Source organism: Sinohyriopsis cumingii, chromosome 9 (genome assembly GCF_028554795.1).
Source record: "Sinohyriopsis cumingii isolate HCF-2022 chromosome 9, ASM2855479v2, whole genome shotgun sequence".
In the NCBI taxonomy this organism is placed as follows: domain Eukaryota; kingdom Metazoa; phylum Mollusca; class Bivalvia; order Unionida; family Unionidae; genus Sinohyriopsis; species Sinohyriopsis cumingii.
This window is the reverse complement of record NC_142969.1, coordinates 53612835-53636135: the sequence shown is the minus strand read 5'-3', so window position 1 is coordinate 53636135 and position 23301 is coordinate 53612835. Positions and strand designations below refer to the sequence as shown.

The following is a 23301-nucleotide window of genomic DNA, read 5'->3' as shown; positions in this document are numbered from 1 at the left end:
AATAGGGCTAGTACAGTTTGGGATGTAGATATCTTCGGTTAGTTTGGGGTTGATTTTCTTGCAAGATAACAATGGCTCCATATTTCCTATGATGAATATTACTGAGTGCTACGAAATGATGTTCGTGTTCACGCAACGTTTTCAAATATTCAGACATCTTTGCTTGATATTAGATAAACTATTAAATATGCTTCATTGACTAGGTGAAACTTTCGATTTGATAAATCAAAACGGTTACGACCATAGTACAGAAACCCTTATTTTCCGTATATACTCGCTTGTATGCTGTTTTCAACAACAAAGACTCTGCTAAGCAGACGGATCATGGTCTATTTTGATAGTTCTATAGATTATTCCTTACAAACATGAATGAGCTAGATCTGTCAGATGAGTATGCAGTGGCAGATCAGGGTCTGTGCTGTCTTGCTCGTTAGTTTACACTGCACTCAGACAATCGGATCAAAATGAGACCTTCACTGTTGACGTGAAGATCTGACAGCGACCGCGTAGGGTTCATGATCTGGTGGTCTTTGAATTAGCCAATGGAAATGTAACTTTCAGAAATTTGAAAGTAAATCAAATCTTTCGGCACACGTTGGTGCTCTTCTGCAACACTGCTCACTCTCCCAAATACAACAAGCTTCACAAGTTCCGGTGTTTTTCAAAACCGATCACTTCTGTTTAGGCATTATGGGATTAAATACTCTGAAATTGAAGAGCTTAACAACGTGCAAAACTACGCACCTCCGAAATTGAAGAGCTTAACGTGCAAAACTGTACCTCCGAAATTTAAGATTTGATAACGGATGTGTTCTAATAAATATTGTCAAATTTACGTTATGCGAAAACACACGTTAACACATTTTGTTGACGAAGAATTGAACTTAGCTTAAATAAGAATTAAGAGAAATGTTAAAATGACCTTAGCAAATCATACAGATAAGGGAAGGAATGAAGCCAAGTGTTTGAAATTATTGTGTTACTCTTAACATACAGACACGACCTTAGAGTTGGTCGGCGTAGGGATAATATATATATATATATATATATATATATATATATATATATATATATATATATATATATATATATATATATATATATATATATATATATAATATATATATATATATATATTCTTTAGGAAGAAGATATGGTCTATTCATGGACAAGCACTTGGGAAATTTAAATTTCGATTCTACCAAGGCTGCTCCGTTTATTCTAGTTGTTGACGGCTTTGTCATTAAGAAGTGTTCAAGAGGAGTGCCTCTTGTTTATAAATCTTCAATAGCTCTACAGTTTTGCAAGTTTTCATAAAGGATCCTTCCTATCTTAGAAGATATTTGAAACTTCCATCAATAAACATCGCTCATATATTGCTTGTGGTTTTATGTACTAGTTTCTTTTTGGTTCCCATTTTCAGAATATTTTCTCATTTTAAAAAAAAAGAAGCTTTCTGAAACGGAACTAGTATTTAAATTTCACAGTACAATCTCGCCAGATAGAGATAGACAGACTGGTTGGTGACTTTCCTTAGCCACGCTTGACTTATTCATTGGTTATGGTTGATTAAATATAATGTTCTGCAATACTTGAGTTATAAACTTTGTTTACAATCAATGCCTGTAAACTCATAATAATACTGATAAATCTTCAACTAAAAAATCGGCAAATATTCATCCATGTAAAACCTGACCGCTCAATCCATAGAAGTTGTGTTTCTTTCCATTTGTGATATTCTCTCTTAGGTCCGGATTGTTTTCTGGAAATTGTGCTTGGAATTTTCTGATAACCGAAGACTTTGAAAATCTGTTCTGAATTTCCAGTAGTGTAGTTTGTGGTCTAGGAGTTCCGTTCCCTGGTTCCCAACTAAATCGCGGATCATATTTATAGCCAATATGGTTATAGACGGGAAACTGTTGTTCATACGCCGTTTTAAAAGACAGAGAATTTGTCAAATTCGTTGGCATGAAATTCGATGACCTGCTTCCAAATTCATCTCGATATTCTGTACCATCGCCAAACGACGTTGCGGGTCTCTGGAATTTTGAGACCTTTGGAATCGATACTGAAAAGGATGGTTGTTGAGTTGTATTTTCTTTATCCTCCTCTTCCATCTCTTTTGGATTTATGTCGTAGATCGTATTTTGTTTAGCCGCTGGATGATCAGGGATTTCGCTAGATTTGTCATAGAGAGCATGTGTGCTTGTGTATTGGGTTGTGTTCACTGGTGTCGTCCCAAATGGTTCTTGTCTTTCCTCACAAGCCGATCCCCTTGTTGGTGCGCTGCTATACCTCATTGGACCGTTTTCATACGCCATTGCCACCGTGACATTCTCAGAAAATGAGACACTCTTTTGTGACTTTGAACTGGCGGTCATTCGCACGTTATTTAGGTGCTGATTCTCCGTGGACATAACATGAAGTGGTTCATTACGAGCGTGTTTGCCTAGTTCGTTCTCTTGCAAAAACTTCTTGACATTATAACTATCCCCGGTGGTGCTGTCTTTTAGAATGGTCTCTTTCTCTTGTACTTTCGTCCTCGACGATTCATTTGAGGGCTGTAGTCTTTTCTTTTGAGCTTCTTTCAGATTGATATACTGATTCATAAGCTCTCTCGATTCTCGACGGTCGCCAGATAGATTTGCTGGCATATCATTCAACGTGCGACTTCTACGGAAAGCATCTCTCATGTCTTGGCTTAGTTTTGTCGGCAAATTTATGGCGTCTACGTGGGAATGGAATGTATTTGCTAATTCGGGACCACTTAGATCCAGCGCATTCATTGAATAGGCCAACCTTTCAGGTAAGTAACTTGTCTTATACAAGCCAGCTCTTTCTTCATTGTACCGTCCTTCATGGCCGTAGAATGTTGGAGGCTTCTCAACGTCACTGACAAGAGCCATTTTATGGTTGAGAGCCGAGATGGCATGACCTGGTTTATGTGACTCCAAGACCTTCCAGCGATTCTGCGCCTCTATTTCTTGAATCTGCTTGTCCCTCTCCTCCTTTTTGGTTTTTAGATATCCTGCTTCATCTTTGGATGGCGGTTCTGCGGGTTTATAAGGAGATTCATCTGGGGAAGATTTCGTTTTTGCTTCCTCAACAGCGGCAAGGTTGGGAATTTGATGGGCTGCGTCTTCGAGTTCAATCCATCTCTCTCCTTCGTGGTCCTCTCTTGGATGTGGTAGATTCACGTATTCTTTCCCATTCAAGAGTCGATCTTCTTCTATCTCAGTCAGTGTTTTCTTTCTGGCAAAGAAACCATTTAGATGTTAGTAATGCTAGTCTGGTAATAAGTTCAGATAACATTTTGATATATCGTTGTAATGAAGCTATGAAACTGATTGATGCAGAAAACTTTATTAAAATGCAGACTTGTTATATGGAACAAGAAATGTGAATTTTAGCTCTTGTGCCCTTGACCTTTAATCTCTGTCTCGAGAATCAGTAATGAAATGTATCAGCCAAAGTGTTGACAGACTATAAGTTTGATGACAATTAAATTACAGGAATGTGACTTATCGAGTTGATATTCTCACAATTACAAGGTCTGCTCCAGTAACCTTCACATTTCACCCCTTGCCCTCAAAATCAAGATAACTGTCATTCCAAAGTCTAGTCTACCTCTAAAGTGAGATGAACATTAGGACAAGTAAACTTGATTTATCATGCTTAGAGAAAGTAATATTTTCAGCTCAGTGATCTTGACCGTGAACGGAGCTGTGCAAAGATCGGTAGGTTTCTGTCTTTGTCAATGCCAAAACCACAAATGAGACAATACACACACTCCACAGCAAACTAAGGCACTCTGAAACAATATTACCCGTGGACTTACGGACGTTGCTATCCCTATATACGCGCGCACCTTGGGGGACGGGGCGTATACAAAATCTTTAATTCTGAATCCGTTACTTCATATTTCAGAATACAACCGCAACAGTTTGTTATGGATATATGTATCCATAACCAATAAAAAGAGGGCGGGGGCGGCAGTGCCTCAGGCTCCTGAACTCAAGTTGGGCCACCATAGGCTACCAGCAGAATAGTCAAGTTTTCAGAGTATGTATGTATGTATGTATGTATGTATGTATGTATGTATGTATGTATGTATGTATGCACGTAAGTACGTACGTATATAGATATGTATGTATGTATGTATGTATGTATGTATGTATGTATGTATGTATGTATGTATGTATGCATGTATGTATGTTTGTATGTATGTGTGTGTGTGTGTGTGTGTGTGTGTGTGTGTGTGTGTGTGTGTGTGTGTGTGTGTGTATAAACATGGGTACCTTTTATAATCCGTGTTTTCCTCAGAAAGCGGCATTTGGTTTTGTGGCTTTGGGAGAAGTGTTCTTGCGATTCTGCCTTGGTAAGGCCGTGGAGGGTCAAAGGTGTTAATCGAACGAGGATACTGAAATAAACCAAAAATTATTTTTAAAGCAGCTCCATTATATAATCAAGAATCCAGTACCTGTTATCTTGATGCTTTCTGGGAATAAAGATCAAGATGTTATCGTGTCATCTAATTTATTAGGATTAAAGCTATCTCTTGGCACAAATAAAGAGCCGCAAAATGTAGGCCTATGTATCTGTATAGGGTTTTGTATGTTGAGGGCTTAACAGCATCTCATAAATGCGGGAGATCGTGGGTTCGATCCCCAGCTGAGTCATACCAAAGACTTACAAAAATGGTACTAACAGCTGCCTCGCTTGGCGCTCAGCATTGAGAGGTGTTACGTATATCTGATTTAATATATATTTGTTTTAATTTAATTGTTTGTCAGTTTTAATTTTTTTTATTCTATTATATGCTATTATAATGTAAATTTATTCACTGGAGATGATATTTTTTCAGAAAATTGGTTGACCTGAATCATTCTTTTCATAAACACCAGATGTTGATTTAGGTTCTGACCTTGAACTGTAGATAAGCACAGTACTAACAACAGCATACGTCATCGGCATCCATCTTGGATTTTACATCAGGATTCGAATTTGAAATTATTAGAACATTTTTTACTAGGACTTTTGTAATTTAATTCGTGGATTATTCTTAGATTATTTTTGGATTTGATTGTTGAAACTGTAAGTTCTTCTTTTTTCATTTTAACAGAAAAAAAATTATTTTTTAAATTTTAAAAAGCTTGTTGTTTTCACTTTTTCTGTGTTGCTGTTTATTCGAGCCTAAACACGTAACAGAGGTTAGTGTTAGGACTGGTCGGCGTGATGTCAGGATAACGTGACTGGTTGGGACATCATGCCACATGTCTGCGACATGATGCCCCAGTGCTAGGCATCACTATAAACCGCCACACTGCATGCATCGTAGCGATATGAATGAAAAATGGTTTAAGCTACGTTAAAAAATCCAAATCACACACACATACAGCATCTCATTAAAAAAAATTGCTATAGGCCTATGGTCTGGCAATTTAAACAGAAAAAGTTTGTTGTTGTTTGTATTTAAAAAAATGAAATCTTTGGAAAGATAACATTCCAAAACAATTTAAAGAAAATACAAGAAACTGACTTAGTAAAACGTGGACATTATTATTATTATTATTATTATTATTATTATTATTATTATTATTATTATTATCATTAGTATTATTATTATTATTTATTAATTAATTAATTAAGACACAATAAAAACATACCAAATTGTCATCCTCGATCCCATAAACTTCCAGTGTATGAGTTTTGTCACCGAGATTGTCAAGTTTCATCGGATTGGACGGTCCGATTCCTGTGTGGTTCAAATCATACGTGGTCCGCCATTGGTCCCTTTCCACATTACGTAATGTATTAGCAGTACGCATAGAAACCCTCATTTCTGGCCATCTGCTCTGTAGGTTGGGGGTAACCACTTTCGGAGGGATGGGATAGTACTGCTGTCGTCCGCTGTGGGCTTTAACCAACTAAAAGTTTAATAGGTAGTGTTATTAACATTAACTAACATCCTACGGTTATTTCTGCTGCAGTGCCGCATTAAGTTCTTCAGTTTCTTGAGACAAGTTTGTAATTGTTTTCTGCAGCTAAGTGCTTCGATTATAAAGATGTGGTGCATATAGGTCTTCATAGGCACTGCATAGCATAACCACGTAACTTAATGTGAAAAAGATACCAAAAACCAATAAAACTTTCTGATTTCCGATTCTCTTTTGGATTGAAATAAAGCTTAAACATTGTTATTTGGCAACACGATAAAAAGATGTGAAGATATTCTCAGCTTTTTAATTACTGAGTTGAAATCATTGCTACCGTTCAGAGTTCTTTTTATTTGCAACTTCGATCATTAATCCTACGGATCATGCCTCGAATGCAAGACATCTACCATTAGTAACCATTTGGACTACCTCTGTTATTTACAAAACAAGGACTAAAAGAGAAGTTGCATTGCATGGAACTATTTATTCATTCACAACTTCTGAGTCAACCCTACGGTCAATCTAATATTAGAAATAGAACAGAATGCGGTTATTCTCGCGAATAAATTTCAGGCAAACAAAATGTATGTTTTTTTCTGTAAATTACTGCGCTGACACACATCCGAGGAAAATTAATGTATAGCAGAAATAGTCGAGGTGGCCTGAATTAGTTCTTTTGTTATCTTCTGCGATAAGAGTGGATTATGAGAAAGAATTCTTCTGTTTGGTTTCTACTTATTTGATTTTAAATACAGTGGCATAATACGTTGGGATTTATTCTCATTCATGCCAGTCTGCTGTGTACATAAATGGGTGGATCAGGTTATTAGTCAACATTTAAGATCAAAAAGCACCCAAATTTATCTTTCATTTCGAACAACTACGAATGGAATTTAATTTCCTATACTCTCGAACCGTTTTCATTTTGTAAAACGAGTTTAACCTCAGAGTTAAAAAAAGTAGGACCGTGTTACTTTAAGCAAAGTTACAGATTTACGTTCCCGCCAATGAATAATATTACATCAAATGAGTATTCTACAAAAATCAACACTTTGCTGTTGGGGGTTAACCTTCACTTGCATGCTCGACATATTTTAAAAACACGGAACTAAGACAGATTTAAAGCAAAGCAGAGCCTTAACACGAAGAAAGAAATTAAAAAGCAGACCTGGTTAAATCCGCTTTCTCCCATCCATTCTAATGCCCTTTTCTCCGATTCTTTTGGCAGTGCTTGAATTTCACGCCTATCACCAAATCCTGGAAGTATGCATCATCATTAACATCGTTACACATTCATTGTTGAGTGAAAACGTATGGCAAATTTAGAGGTAACGCATAAATATAATTTCAGTATCAAATATTTCAAAATTCTAACTTATGAAATGGATGGGTGTAATTGATTTTAACAGTGGTGATTAATGAAGATGCAAATTTTTTATTACTTTTTAATTTATCAAGTTCACGGTTAACAGAAATAAACATAATTTTGCAAAGAAACAAATGCAGACTGTTTATCTTCTTTAACTTTATTCATGTACTTGTGGACACGAATGTCAACATAAGAGATGTATGTCCCTTTGTGTCGCTTATACAGCGCTACTAGATGGTACAGATCACAAACCTTTACCAATCTGGTGTGTGTTTTGGCGCAGTGACCAGAAAATTATTTCATCTTAAAAATTGTTGATATGGTGTACAGGTGGCTCTTGTTGTGGCGAAAGAGACGGATTTATGTTCAGAAATCAGCAGATCCGAAGTAATGACTTTGGCCAAAATATAGCGCCAGAGTACACGCCAGCACAATAGTTATGAAATCAGCAGTGTTGCGGAGAGCATTTGTAGGCCCTAGGAAAAATTCTCCAGTAGGCCCCTTCGAGTTACAAATTGTGACGGCGGTGAGTCCCCGGGCCGTTGTGGGCCTCCGGAATTTTGTCCTAATTGCACCTTGTCCGCGGCCCTGGAAATCTGTCTATACATTTTTATGCGTGCGTTTGGTCATCTGTCCGTGACTTCTTGAAGGGAGGATATGTCGATAGTAACATTATACAGAGTTGCTGAATGTTTAAGGTTTCCTGATGGGTTTTTTCAAAGCACATGGAAAAGGAAAAGATTATATGTTACAACCTGTATTACCTCGTTGTCTAGAAAAGTAATACCTGACTCAGAAGTCATCAAGTTTTGCTTGCAAGGAAGTGGGCCATGTGACAACTTTCAGTCAATATATTGCAATTCAAATTTTGCGATTCTTCTTGCGATCTCATTGCTGGATATTTCGTATCCTTTGCCCTCTCTGGATTAATATTCCTATATCCTGGATTAAATATTCTCCAACACTGATCCAATGAATCCATATAACCGAAAATCACATTGACATGGCAAACAATTCAGTCCACAAGTACCTAATAAAGATTCTCTTTTATTGATAAGAAGAAAAGAAAAAAACGTTACTGTGGATATGAACACATTTTCATCAATCGGTATTTATTAAACATGTTCATGAGTTCTTTCTACTGACCTTTTGTTTTGTGGACAATCTGGACATCATATGCCGTTGCTGGCATCTCAGCGTTGATTGGCTGAATCGCACGTGCGTTAGTCCCTCGTTTTGGATCTTCCGGACTGTCGAATTTTGGAAATATTGCCGTCCGAGAGATATGACCACTGTATGGGTGTTCAGCTGGGAATGTTCTGTTGATGAGCACTGCCCTAAAATAGAATAAAATATATAAATAAAAGTAATATGAAATATGATATAAATTGTACTTAAACAGTTGTATTTATATACATAAACAGTTATATTTAGATCAATTTTGCTAATACTCCTTAATCAAGGTTTACTCATTACGGAATATGGCAAATAACTTTTAAAAATAAAATACAGTTATCAAATATAATTTTGACATCAAGATATACCAGCAAAATTGGTATTACACTGAGCTACTGAGTGTCAGTTTAATGACTTAATACATACAACTCGAAGCAGTTGGTAAGACGAACTTTATTTTTCTTTCCATATGCTGTACATTAAATACAAGAAATAAATATAATTCTTGGACTTTGCAAGCATGTTTGTTTTCCGGATTGTAAAAATAATACAAACCCCATATCCGATGCCTGAGGCTCTGGTAATCTGTAATAATAATAATAATAATAATGAAGAAGAATAATGAAGAAGCAGTCTGCAGCAATAATAATAATAATAATGAATAATGAATAAGCAATCTGCAACAATAATAATAATAATAATAATAATAATAATAATAATAATGAAGACGCAATCTGCAATAATAATAATAATAATAATAATAATGAAGCAATCTGCAATAATAATGTTAATAATAATAATAATAATGAAGCAATCTGCAATAATAACAGTAACAATAACAACAACATTGAAGACGTGTTAATTTCTCTTCACTTCTATTTGATCGATGCTTGACACAATGCTAACAGAATAGTTACGTCCTCTTCGCCATTAATTTTTCTTTCTTCGGTTAGTAAAAGCAAATATGAGCTATTAAGATAAAAAAGATAAATAATGTTCTCTAACCGAGATCTGCAGCCTTGTCAAATTTATGGGGGTACTGATGACAGTAATTCAATATTCTCCGGTGGATATAGAATCAAAAGTGCATTTGTATGGTTAGTATTGACTCGATGTGCACTTTATTACGTGATGAATAATACTCCTTATTGAGCATATAACATTTTAAGATGCCAGATTTTATTATTTAAGAAATAAAACGTGTCTTTTTGAGGCTTTAAGGACATTAACACAAGTTGAACTGTTGAACATCAAGTTTTACGGTGGGGCATAATAACTCTTTTACAATCTATTTATGCTGACACAATATTCGACTGTCAATTCCGAATGAACGTTGCGTGGGCCGCTTTTGTCAAACGTTAGTTATACGACCCTTCGAGACCGACTTTAGTGCGTTTCGACGATGTAGCTCCATACATATGCGATCATATTCGCTTACTACTGCATTGTTGTGGTGGATTTCAAATGCGGGTTCATGGAGGTCTCACACTATTCATATAATCTGACGTTTTTACCTGTTAACCATATGCAGTTGGTTCTTCGAACCGGTCCGGTGGCCTAAGTGGTTAGAGCGTCCACCTCGGATGTGGGAGGTCGTGGGTCCGAACTCCGGCCGAGCCACACCAAAGTCTTATAAAAATGGTACTAACAGTTGTTTCGCTTGGCGCTCAGAATTAAGAGGTTAGTGTTAGGACTGGTTGTCTGGTGTCAGGATAATATGACTGGGTGGGACATGATGCTATATGTCTGCGGCATGATCCCCCAGTGTTAGATTATCACTATTACCTGAGACACTGCAGACATCGCAGCGATTTGATTGAACAAATGTTAAAAGCGACCTTAAAAAATCCAAATCAAACACGCGTACACACACACACACACACACACACACACACACACACACACACACACAGAGTCTTCGAGTTGTCCAATTTTGATTTAGCGTCGTCACTGTATAGGAGGGACCAGCCGCTTGTCAGTTTGCTTTCATCGACAGCTTAACAAGTACAAAACGTTTCAGTTTTGTTTCCTACTGTAATCATTACCCCGTCATAAAAGAAATCCGTTACTTCCAGACAAAAGTGTAACCAAACACTATACCATTGGCTCTGCAATACGGCAAGATGGAGGAAAGATGAGCTTGTCTTGAAGTTAGCAAGATGTGAAACTTATAAGATATTTTATCAATCAATACACATGTAACGCTTGAAAGCATCTTATTCTATAATTAAAGTAAAATTAAAATCGCGTCTTTCAAGTCAGTGTGCCTGATCTGATTTTCATTTACACTAAACCACACAATTCTGTGTCAAAAGTTTATATATAAAATATCTCAACAGATTTGTGATGATTTTTGTTTACTTGCATATGCATATACGGTGAATTAATTATTAATTTTCTTACATGTATACACGCATCACCTCTCAGTGTAATTTTACCAATCCATAATTACACATTTTTAAAATTTACATTCAAGATTCACATCACATTTTTAATTTTCTTGAATTAACAACTTTAATGTATGATGGGGGTGGGGGTGGGGGTGGGGGTGCGTAATTAATTAATTGTATGATGGGATTTAATCATTTTCGAACCTATGGAGAACACATTTTTTTATTATTATTATTGACCCTTCAAGGATGTAGTTCAAGCCGGAACATGTAGCGAAGTTAAATACTGGCCATACTTTTTTTCAGTTGCTGATTCTTTTCCTTATAGACCCATCCACTTATCATCAGTCCCAATATCCCCACGTTTCTGATCCCTACTTCATACGAAGGATCAACCTCTTTTGATCATTTAAAGACCAATAATTTCTTGAACTCTCCGTCTAAAACGGTGCAGAAGGAGTTATGCAAATTACACACGCGCCCATCAACTCACAAAACAGTTTCATGGTTTATCATTTGATCTAGATGCACTTTTATAAATTAGCTTTGAGGTTATAATGTCACTTTCCTGTTGTCTTATAGCCAGTATCACCCCATGTTTCGGATTATCCGCAGAACATGTTTGTACGCAAGATACATGCACACAAAAAGATATCTCAGGATTCGCATACGTACACAACAGTCAGACACACAAAAAGACGGACACATTCTCCTGTACTTACAGTTCATCATTGGATCTGACATTACTAAGCTTCAACTGCGTCAGCCGGTAGAATTGGTCAATAGGCTTGCCGCTGAAAGAAAAAGTAGGTAGAGATTTCGGGAACTCTTATCACCGATGTACACATTCCTTTCCTTTTACAGTTTCATCGTTCATTGTCACAATCTTTATTAGGAATTCGTGTCAGATGATAAATAAATAAATAAATAAAAATAAATAAATGATTCCAAATCTGCCAATCTATGACAAGCTATCGATTTGATTTCCAATCTTTAAATTATCTTCACTCATTTTGATGAGAATTTTTTGTTGTTGGGGGGAATGGGTAACAAAAAGGTGAAATCTATACCCCCGCGTTAGTCTCCGTTAAATAGTGTACACAACAATGAAAGGCAAGGCAATTATTCCGCGTGGAGGATTTCAATAAAAGTATTGAAAAACACTTTCCTTTTCTGGTGATCCCAACCTGTTAGCTATACAGCTCAAATATTTCTAGTAACCCTTTGTCGTTTTTCACAATTCAAGTCTCAAAAGGTTACCTCTGTTGTTATGGACGCCTCAATTTCTAAATTATAAACACTGGGAAAGACATTACGTCCTTTATTATAAATATTATATATCTTAGTGATATGACGTAACCTTTTGTCAATCTGCTTTTGTAATCACCACCCCATAATGCCATTTGTTAAATTTATTTCCTTAAAAACAATATTTCCAGAGGAAGTAATCTAGGGGTGGAGGAACATTCTGAAAGGTCTTGAAGGCTACATGAAGATGGTGCGAGAGTTAGTTGAATCGTACTATGCATGTCTAACTCGTGACATATTTTTATACTCACTGTATCATGCATGTCTAACTCGTGACATTTTTATAGTTACTGCATCATGCATGTCTAACTCATGACATTTTGTAATAGTTACTGTATCATGCATGTCTGACTCATGACATTGTTATACTCACTGTATCATGCATGTCTAATTCGTGACATTTTTATACTCACTGCATCATGCATGTCTAACTCATGACATTTTTATAGTTACTGTACCATGCAAGCCTAACTCATGACATTGTTATACTCACTGTATCATGCATGTCTAACTCATGGCATTGTTATACTCACTGTATCATGCATGTCTGACTCATTACATTTGTATGCTCACTGTATCATTCATGTCTAACTCATGAAATTTTACTGTATCATGCATGTCTAATTCGTGACATATTTTTAGTCACACTATCATGCGTGTCTAGCTCGAAACATATTGTAAAAGTTACTGCAATCATGCAAGAACATGGTTAAACTTCTTTGGCCACTAGGATACACCGGGATAGGTATTCTGGCAAATATCAAATTGAATATAACCGCGTGTCTTATCAATGATTTTGCCCAGGAGAAGGATGAAAAATCTGCACGCAATTCGGGATCAAAGGTGTCTTATCATGTAATGTAAGACTAATCGCTGCTGTCTACCTGTTAAACATGCCCTTGCAAACAGTGGCGTCACTGGGGGTGGAGGGTGCGGGGAATGCGGACCGCACCTGGTGACACCATCAGAGGGTGTGACACCAAATGACTGTCTATAGACTTTATTAAGGATTCTGTATGGTCTGTTACGGAAAGAGGTCCATGGGGGTGACACCATGATTTACCGCAGTGGGTGACACCAACCCTTGTGACGCCACTGCTTGGAATCGGTTCTAGATGTTAAACATCGTACTGGCTCAGATATAATAGTCACTATGCTATATATTAGAAAGTATGATGTATATTGTTAAGTATTCTACATCTTAATAAGTATATTATAGATTAATAAGTATGCTAGATATTTGCACATATTCTTGGTGTTAATAAGTATGTCATATATTAGTAAGTATGTCATATTTAGTATGCCATATATTAGTATGTCATATATTAGTAAGCATATTATATTTTAGTAAATATGATAGATATTTATAGGTATGTTATATATTATTATGTTATATATTAGTAAGTTTGTTATATATTTGTAAGTATGTTATATATTTGTAAATGTGGTATATATTAGTATGATATATATGATCAAATATGACAGATATTAGTAAGTATGTATTATATTAGTAAGTACGTTATGTTGGCAAATAATTTTTGAATTGAGTTTCGACAAACATTTTTTATACCTTCAAAACTAAAAGTGTGAATTTCAAGTTTGAGTAAACTAATGCACGTGGTTACAAAAACCTACTATAAATGAGAAAAGTATAAGTCAATAAAACTTGTGCATATTACTAATCATCGTTTTTTATTTTCCTTTTAAATTATATATCACAATTCATATTCTAAAAATGTAAATGTCATTTACAGTGTTGATACCTTCATTACTAACGCAAATAATTTTGATGGGGGGGGGTGTAGGTAAGAAATGTATTAATTTTTCCTTTCAACGTGATTATACTATTTTTATGATCACTATGTGAGGTGTTAAGGTCAACTATAGTTCAGATAGTAAAAAGAGGCAAAGGATATTATTAGCGTTTTAATGCAGTGTCTACTAATTTACTTTTTCTTACAACAAATTGCACCGACTTAAACCGTAAATTGTATTTAAGAAGGCTGTTAGTGGGAGCGCGCAAAATTGAGGGTACAGCGTTTTCGTACAGTTTTATTTATACACGTTGCATTTACATTTAGAACGGAAACTTAAAAAAATGCACCACAGAGGATCAAAAACTGCACACTGCAGATCCATAAACTTTAGTTACTCACCCCAACCCCAACACACAATCCCATGTTTTCTCTCTTCAAACACGTTCACTGTGTAAAGTAAAAACGTTTTGGCACGTTCCTTTATCTTATGTAAACAAACGATTAATGTCAAAAGCACATACAATCTCGAGTCAGGTTTGTTTTAGGTGCAGACACGTCACGTGGTCAATACTCAAAGAAGCACCATATTAATCAACTGTCTGCTAACAGAGTGGTTTTATTTTATTTTCCAGTTAAAATCAATTCAGCAGAGCTTAGGTAAGAAATGTTTTAGAATACATTTCCCCTTAGTGCCAAAATACACATATTTCATTCAAGTCTGGATAATAATTGCGAGGAATAAATTCATTGTTTTACACATTTACAGTATAAATTTAAGATTAAAATAATAATAATAATAATAATAATAATAATAATAATAATAATGAGGACTTTGTATAGCGCCTAATCATTTGAAGCTCTAAGCGCTTTACAACATTAGACAATACCTATAACATAAAAAACATACAATGATATTATTACAAAAAACAAACACCATGAAATTATAAAAAAAACATAAAAAAAACATGCTGAAAATATTTAAGGTAGGGAACCTTATTAGGTCTTTAAGTTTATTCTTGCTGTCGAAATAAACGAGTTTTAAGAGTACTCTTGACATAAGCGGTGTAGGGTTGCGTTGTGTCGTCTTATTTATACGTCCTACTTAATTGCGCTAACAGTTTCAATTGTAACGTTAGTATTATAGTATTCTCCATGAACACTAGATGTGCAGTCGCAAGCCCTATTTTAGTCTCTGGAATGAGTAACACGGTGCATTGATATTGTCGAGTCTGTGTACACGCGCGCGCGCGCGTGTGTGTCTGTGTGTGTGTGTGTGTGTGATTTGGATTTGTAACGTAGCTTTAACAACTTTTCAGTCATATCGCTATCATGTATGCAGCGTGGCAATGTATTGTGATGTCTAGCACTTGGGGCATCATTCCACAGACATGTAGCATGATGTTCCACCCAGTCACCTTAAATTGACACCAGGCCGACCAGTATGCTGAGCGCCAAGCGAGGCAGGTAATAGTACCATTTATGTAAGTCTTTGGTATGACTCGGCCGGGAATAGAACCCACGACCTGCCGAATCCGAGGCGGACGCTCTAACCACTAGGCCACCGGAGTGATTAAAAGCGAGATCTGCGTCTAGTAAATAGATCTAACTGACATATGCAATTAATACGTTTTTTATTTCTGGTATCTGAGAATACTGAAAACTTTGAAAAATTACGCGAAAGAATAAGTTGCGTGTACCTTCATTTCAAATAATTTTTTTAGCATTTGCCATGTTCAGTTTTCTAAAAGTGCAGATTGTTTTCGCTAAATGTAGTGAAAAGTACTGATATTGTTTTTAAAATTCACCCCGTGCATCCTTTCCAAAATTTGATATCCATATAAAGCTCTATGGGCGTCATGGAACTTTGGTGGTTGAACTTTAAATCCTACTATAAACATGTATGTCAGGCTACCTGGATTAAAGTAAATTATCTGCACTTACAGACACTTCAATGGACAAACGTGTAGTTAGGAGCACAAATAACAAAACCAACGTAAGAAAGACGCCTCTTTTGTTTTATCTGTAAAAGTTGCATTTACTGCTCTAACAAAACAGTTGTGATTATTATTTTCACTGATTTTCAGCACATACGTTCAATCGAAACGTCTCATAAGTACGGCTTTTCTTTTTTTCTAATTGGGATAGGCTGATAGTGGTAGTTTAAAACATGTATTGTACAAACCAGTGTGAAAAATTGCATGGATGCATTTCACAAGGTAAAAACGAAGAATGCGAAAATCTTATACTCAAGCTCGGTTAATTTCTTTTAACGTATTATCTAATATTCTAGATGGCTCGTGTGTTTTCGTATAGTAGTCGTTGTTGTTTGCGGAAACCAGACAACACGGAGAAACCTACCAAACTTGAACTGGAGACAACTTATCCTTGTCTTTGTCAGAACCGAGATTTTTACCCAGGAGCTCAAAGGTATAAATAGAATGCTTTCTTACTTGTACATGATATTGGCACCACTGAGACTTTTACCCAGGAACGCAAAGGTATAAATAGAATGCTTTGCTACTTGTACATGCTATTGGCACCAGCGTCCACCATATATAATCACGTTTCACGCTATCCAAAGTGGTCTTAACGAATTAAATGTTTTTTTTGATAGGGGTCAAATGCAAATTATTATTCAATCAACAAAAAAATGTAAGATGCTAATACATACTATTAATTCCATGTAAGATGCTGATACATGATATTAATTCTCTGTAAGATGCTAATACATGCTATTAATTCCCTGTACTATGCTAATACATGCTATTGATTCCTTGTAAGATACTAATACATGCTATTAATTCACTGTATGATGCTAATAGATGATACTAATTCCTTGTAAGATGCTAATACATGCTATTAATTCCCTGTACGATGCTAATACATGCTATTGATTCATTGTAAGATGCTAATACATGCTATTAATTCCATGTAAGATGCTAATACATGCTATTAATTTCCTGTAAGATGCTAATACATGAAATTAATTCTCTGTAAGATGCTAATACATAAAATTAATTCCCTGTAAGATGTTAATACATGTTATTAATTCCCTGTACTATGTTAATACATGCTATTAATTCCTTTTAATGTGCCAATACATACTATTAATTCCCAGTAAGATGCTAATGCTTGCTATTAATTCCCCTCAGTTCTGTGATTACTCACTCTCTCAGATCAAGAAAGTACTCACAATTCAGCCTGAATTAAATTATCAGGTGCGGTATTTAATAATTTAGTTCATATTAAATTCGGTATTTGTTTTGTTGTAGCTTTCAGTAACGTGTAACCCAGCAATCTTCAGTTCCCATTAAGAGTATCCTGCTCTCTCGCCCTCTGTCTGTCTGTCTGTCTGTCTCTCTTTATATAAGACTACCTCAAAGTTTATTTCTCTCTATCTAGGTACTACTTATTGCCCATGTATTTTACCATGATAACATAAAACTATCGAATGCGGAATGTTCTAAGTATCAAAAGTCACACATGGTTGCTTTACACTTCTATCAAGATGGGTTGAAATAACTTAAACTGACTGAGAGTTATGCTTGGGAAACGAAGCTGTTGATGGACAGGCAGTCGGACATGAACTATAGCCATACACTCCCTGTAATACACACGCGTGGGTGGGTTGGGAGAACGTTTTAGTGAGTGATTCGGTTCAACATAGTGAACAGTGGTCATAAAAACTCTGAACAAAATTACACCTCTGGAAAACACATGACATTGGAATATGCTAAGAGGAATGCTAATAAAAATCACGAGGCGGTCAGTATCTAGTCCACGCAACCAGTTATCATCAGTAGTAGCGATATTATAATGTAATTGAATACAAGCATACATCACAATCAGAAAGACTTATTAATGGAAACATTTGATTAAATTAAGTTAGTTGCCAACGCTTTCGCAAAGAAACGTTTATGTCGAAAAATAAAAGACGGGTTTAAAAGCGATAAAGTTATCAATTGATTTATCCTGAAGCTTGAACATTAGACCCAGGTTATCGTAGGTATTATGGTTTCTACGTGAATAAGCGAAAGCGTCTCCCCCTAGAAACCAGGGTATGTAATTATTATCTCACGCATATGATTTATATTCTTACCTGAACAGGTATTGTTCATTTGTAAGTATATTACTCCAGTGGCGAACACCTAAAATGAACCTTTTAAACATTATAGGCCATTTCAAGGATCACTGCCCTTACTGTACGTATTTCTTGGTTTTATCAGATGGGACGATGTGGTTTTACACGTTACAGCTATTTGTTTGCCCGTTATACGGTCATGAATAGACAACCCTCATGCACAATGTATGCATTGTATCTAATGTTGGGGAGAATTGTAAGGTACAACACGTTCATTTTCAGAAATAAATCGAAACTATTACCATCACCAGCTTAAAGGTAAATATTTATTTCATTTCAACATCAACAAATACTGTGATTTTGCGGATATGATAATTGAATTTTTCAAACGAAATGTGTTGTTAGAGGCTAAAATATATCTTTCATTTTATTCAGACGTAACTATTGTTCGGGAGTAAAAGTATGAGATGGTTTCAAATATATAAACGGAACCGTTTAAACATTACAAGCCCATATATATGTGTAAAAAAATGGAAGTCAGTTGCTTTTCATTTTAATAAGCATATTTAAGAAATGGATTTAGAATGTTTTATTGAAATTCAGTCTATGTCATTTAGTGTCTCTTAAATAATAGCCAGAGGGTGGGTTTTTAATGGTATGAATATTTGGCCGTGCCACACAAATCAAAATACATTGTCAAACTAACAAACTGCAAAGTCAAACTAACAACTTGCATAGTCGAACTAACAAATTGCATAGTGAAACTAACAAACTGCATAGTCAAGCTAACAACTTGCATAGTCAAACTAACAATTGCATAGTCAAACCAACACATTGCATAGTTAAACTAACAACTTGCATAGTCAAACTAATTGCATAGTCAAACTACCAACTTGCATAGTCAGACTAACAAATTGTATTGTCAAAATAACAGTTGCATAGTCCAACCAACAACTTGCATAGTCCAACAAAAGCTTGCATAGTTAAACTTACAAATTGCATAGTCAGACTAACAGCTTGCATAGTTAAACTTACAACTTGCATAGTCAAACTAGCAAATTGCATAGTCAAACTAACAAACTGCATAGTCAAACTACCAACTTGCATAGCCAAACTAACAAATTGTATTGTCAAAATAACAATTGCATAGTCCAACCAACAACTTGCATAGTCCAACCAACAGCTTGCATAGTTAAACTAACAACTTGCATAGTCAAACTAACAGCTTGCATAGTTAAACTAACAACTTGCATAGTCAAACTAACAAATTGCATAGTCAAACTAACAACTTGCATAGTCAAACTACCAACTTGCATAGTCAAACTAACAAATTGTATTGTCAAACTAACAACTTGCATAGACAATCTAACAAATTGTATTGTCAAAATAACAAACTGCATAACTAAATTAAGAAAATGCATAGTCAAACTAACAAATTTCATAGATAAAATACTGCATATTAAAAAGAAACAAAAACAAGCGCACACCCTCACATGCATCGACAGACTTGCACACTTCAAAGGTATAATTTTTACTTGTGAAACATTCATGTTGCGATCAGTGAACGGTGTGCATCTGTTGGACCCAATTTATATGCATATAGGTCAAACGGTAGTTAATCAAAGAATCTATCACGTTAATGCATAATTTATAACTCGCGCTAGTGGCTTGAAAAACCGGATCTATAACACTATAAAAATCGTTAGAGATCTGGTGCGGAACCCTAACTAATGCATGAAATAGTAATAGACGCATTGTTCGTAGAATTTGTAATTTTCGCTATGGTGGTTTATCTATACTGTTATTGTTAAGTTTGGGTTCTGTATCTACCAGTAGAGCGTATCGCGTGATAATTACCCACCTTCTATACGCATTATCGACCCCCTCTAAATATATCCCCCACCTACGCCACTGCCAAAAACGTCGGAAGAATGTTGGGACATGAAGTAGTCATTTGAATCACATATTATATATTCTTGCACTACCGTCCGATAATCCCATACGTAAAATAAGCCTTCGATGATGTACGAGGATTAACGCGATTGTTGAACTATTATGAAAATTAAAATGATAAGTAAAATAGTATCTGCACGTAATTCCAATCGAACGCCCGTAAAGACACGGGTTGTTCCTTATTTCAGAAACCCTAATCCAACACCCCTAAACAATTGTCACCTGATATGAAAGTTGTAAAGTAAAACAAACATCATGCTTGTACGAATGGAGTTGAGGATATATGACCCCCTGATATTTTGCCCCAGCCGTAAAATGTAGGCACCTTTTCACATCCTATGTTTATCAATGTCTGTGTGTGTGTTGACCTGTATGTTTGTATATTTTAGAAGCTTAGCCATATTGTAATCTCTGAGATCTAAAAACACAAGTGTTTCATACTCTCAAGCGCAATTTATATGGATTTGCTAGAAGAATTGTAAATAATAAATGATTAAAACTTATTTAGAGTTTCACGTTCTGATTTCGCATTTTTCAGTTAAAATAACTTTTATTCCACTTTGGGAGTATAATTAGAAAAAGCCATTAAATTAGAGAGAGAGAGAGAGAGAGAGAGAGAGAGAGAGAGAGAGAGATGAACACTGGATAAGCAAATGCCTATTTGACAACAAAATACATATAGCGGGATAAATTCCTTTTTGTCAAATCATTAACTTTTCCTTCCACAAAAGACACGTACTGTTTTATACGGGATCTGCTTTACAAAATAAAAAATGGTAAAATACTGAATGAAAATGAATCTAAACGTAGTCAAGCATTCGAGACTGGTTCACTTGAATCGTTTTTCAACAAGTCAACAAGGGGAGTAAACGCTGTACTATATACATTCTAGTTGCCTACGATAGCTTTTATTGCAATGGCTGATATCGATCGCGAATCAAATGGGCTGTAGAATAATTACAACTTGAAACAAAAGTTTGTAACTAATAATTTCATTTTACACATACAAAGAGCTTTTGTTTTCTTCTCATGATAATCTGCATGAAATAATTCGTCGTTTCAAGTTAATTCTATTTTTAATAACGTTCTGAGTCTCAGTTAGGAAATCATGTTTGATTGTAAAGTGTGAACCCTTTACAGGGCCGGATCGGGGAGGGGAGACCGGAAAACCATTTACAGGCTTGCCACAGAAACCCCAAAACAGTACATACAAAACAAGCGTACAGTTACTTGTCACTTAAAATTTGAACATAGTTTTGTTCTTGCGCACGTTTATTGGGTATTGGGTTTATTATGCACACCTCGAATAAATAGAAACATAGACTTTTGCTTTGGTGCTCTTTCGAGGAAAGTCAGGGCCCCTTAGAGAATTTGGAACACAGCCTCCTCAACACTTGACCATGTCCGACTCCGACTTCATGTTGCTTTATTGCCCTGATGTGAGCTCTACACACTTCACGGCATGCAGAAGTTTTAGTGTACTAGGGGTCGGGATTTAACACCACTAATCGGCTTTCAAATCATTTACCCGTGTCTTTAAAAAAAATAATTCAGAATGGGGATCTTTTTCATTCGGGTTCTTGGATGTGATCCATCATTTATCCTAGATGAAAATTTGTTGCCCTTTATCTTTCATGCAGTCATGAAGGTTTTTGGAGATCTTTTCTTCCGCAGTTTATGTGCGCTCATAGAGATTAATTATATATAGTTATATAATTTTCAGACAAAATCTTGTTGTGTATACGTGTAAAGACAGAATCATTCACCGCATCAAACGAGGCGTCTTCGTAAGAGAGAAATAAATCATAGTTCTTGTCGACATCACCCACACCCCGTTATGAAAGGTCATGTAACGGTAGAAATAAACATAGCGATATTTCACTTCATAATTCTATATGAAGCTATAATAATGATAATGATGATGATGATGATGATAATGACGACGATGAGGATGAGGATGATTTAAATACTGCACTGCTACTACTACTACTTGTGAAAGTACCGCTCCGGTGGCCTAGTGGTTAGAGCGTCCGTCTCGGATGCGGGAGTTCGTGGGTTCGATCCCCGGCCAAGTCATACCAAAGATATATAAAATGGTACCAAAAGCTGCCTTTCTTGGCGCTCAGCATTAAGAGGTTAGTGTTAGGACTGGTCGGTCTGGTGGCAGGATATTGTAACTGGGTGGGACATCAAGCTACATGTCTGCGTCATGATGCCCAAGTGCTAGATATCACTATAAACTGCCACACTGCTGACATCGTAGCGATATGACTGAAAAACCGTTAAAGCTACGTTTCAAAACGATTTACACACACACACACACACACACACGTAAAAGTAGTAGTAGTAGTAGTATTAGCAATAATTATACCGATATAGCAGGGAGAGATGCAACGACGAGGATAACATTTTTAACGAAGACAGTGGTAAAATTGAATAAGAGGGTTTAAATGTAACATTGTTCCATTCAGACGACATTAATGATTTCAACGTTACATTATAGTACACCATGGATCGATATTACTGCATGTACGAACACACTTTTAAAAGTCCCTCAAAGGTTTATATTACATGTTCTTTAAAATGAACAATAGGCCATTTACACAGCTGGTAATTGACACCAGCGATAACTTTGTCAAGTCTGCCAAATCACACCGTGAGCGTCCGATTAAGCGATTGCTTAGCAATTGATATTTTTAAATCTCTATTACATGAGAAAAAGTTTTAATTTTTATCGGCATAAATTCGTAAGAATTAAGTGGTTAGTGTGCAGTTTATTTTGTAAAAAAAATATGGAATCCATTTATCAAAGGCTGTTCTATTTGCGCTAAATGTGAAAATACCCATCCCCGATTAACTAATTTAAGAACAATAACACTTTGATAAAATATTGTGTATAATTATTGTGTATAATTAATTCATGCTAAGAATTACTTGAGCAAACTGATTTTTTTCCCCCATGGTCAGAAGATATGAAAGTGTTTCATTGTTTGATCTTGCCGACAACTTACCTGTAATGCCAGGTTGGGGGTCCGGGTACGAAAACGTTGACATCCTGCTTATATTTCCCCGACCCCCATTCCTTTGGGACGGAGGGTTTATGGTCCACGGGTGGAAATAACTGGAGGGACGTCATTATTATGAAGAAAATCAGCGCTACACCTGAACACAGGTGGGTTTACCAATACACATTTCAGACAAATCAGTCTTACCTATTCGCGTCTATGGTTGCTAAGGCCCATTGATATTGCCGGTGAGCTGTGCTATATAGTCTGTTTCATATCTCTCAAAAGATAAACGGGCTTTTGGCTATACAATATATTTTGAACCA

At 35.9% G+C, this 23301-nt stretch overlaps 1 protein-coding gene across 2 annotated transcripts; it reads right to left on the bottom strand.

Moving 5' to 3' along the window:
* Positions 1–1123: 1123 nt before the first annotated feature.
* LOC149791829 (uncharacterized) lies at positions 1124–23196 on the bottom strand. 2 transcript variants are annotated; one of them, XM_089969274.1, is made up of 8 exons: positions 22982–23196; positions 11594–11665; positions 9037–9066; positions 8452–8642; positions 7105–7193; positions 5667–5927; positions 4299–4420; positions 1124–3252 (listed from the first exon to the last, which is right to left on the bottom strand). In XM_089969274.1, the coding sequence occupies exons 1-8, from the start codon at positions 23104–23106 to the stop codon at positions 1677–1679; spliced, it is 2466 nt and encodes an 821-aa protein (XP_089825400.1). In that variant the 5' UTR covers positions 23107–23196; the 3' UTR covers positions 1124–1676. The 2 variants fall into 2 exon arrangements, with proteins under 2 accessions (XP_089825400.1, XP_089825401.1); XM_089969275.1 differs by lacking the exon at positions 22982–23196 and adding an exon at positions 14336–14407.
* Positions 23197–23301: the final 105 nt, after the last annotated feature.

Bases quoted from the DNA above. Each gene is read 5' to 3' on its own strand.
- LOC149791829 (XM_089969274.1), bottom strand. From the start codon at position 23,106: ATGACGTCCCTCCAGTTATTTCCACCCGTGGACCATAAACCCTCCGTC. The intron at 9,067-11,593 runs GTAAGTACAGGA...TTATTATTACAG, and splicing joins GTCAGATCCAATGATGAACT to ATTACCAGAGCCTCAGGCAT. The intron at 3,253-4,298 runs GTACCCATGTTT...TTTCTTTGCCAG, and splicing joins GAAAACACGGATTATAAAAG to AAAGAAAACACTGACTGAGA.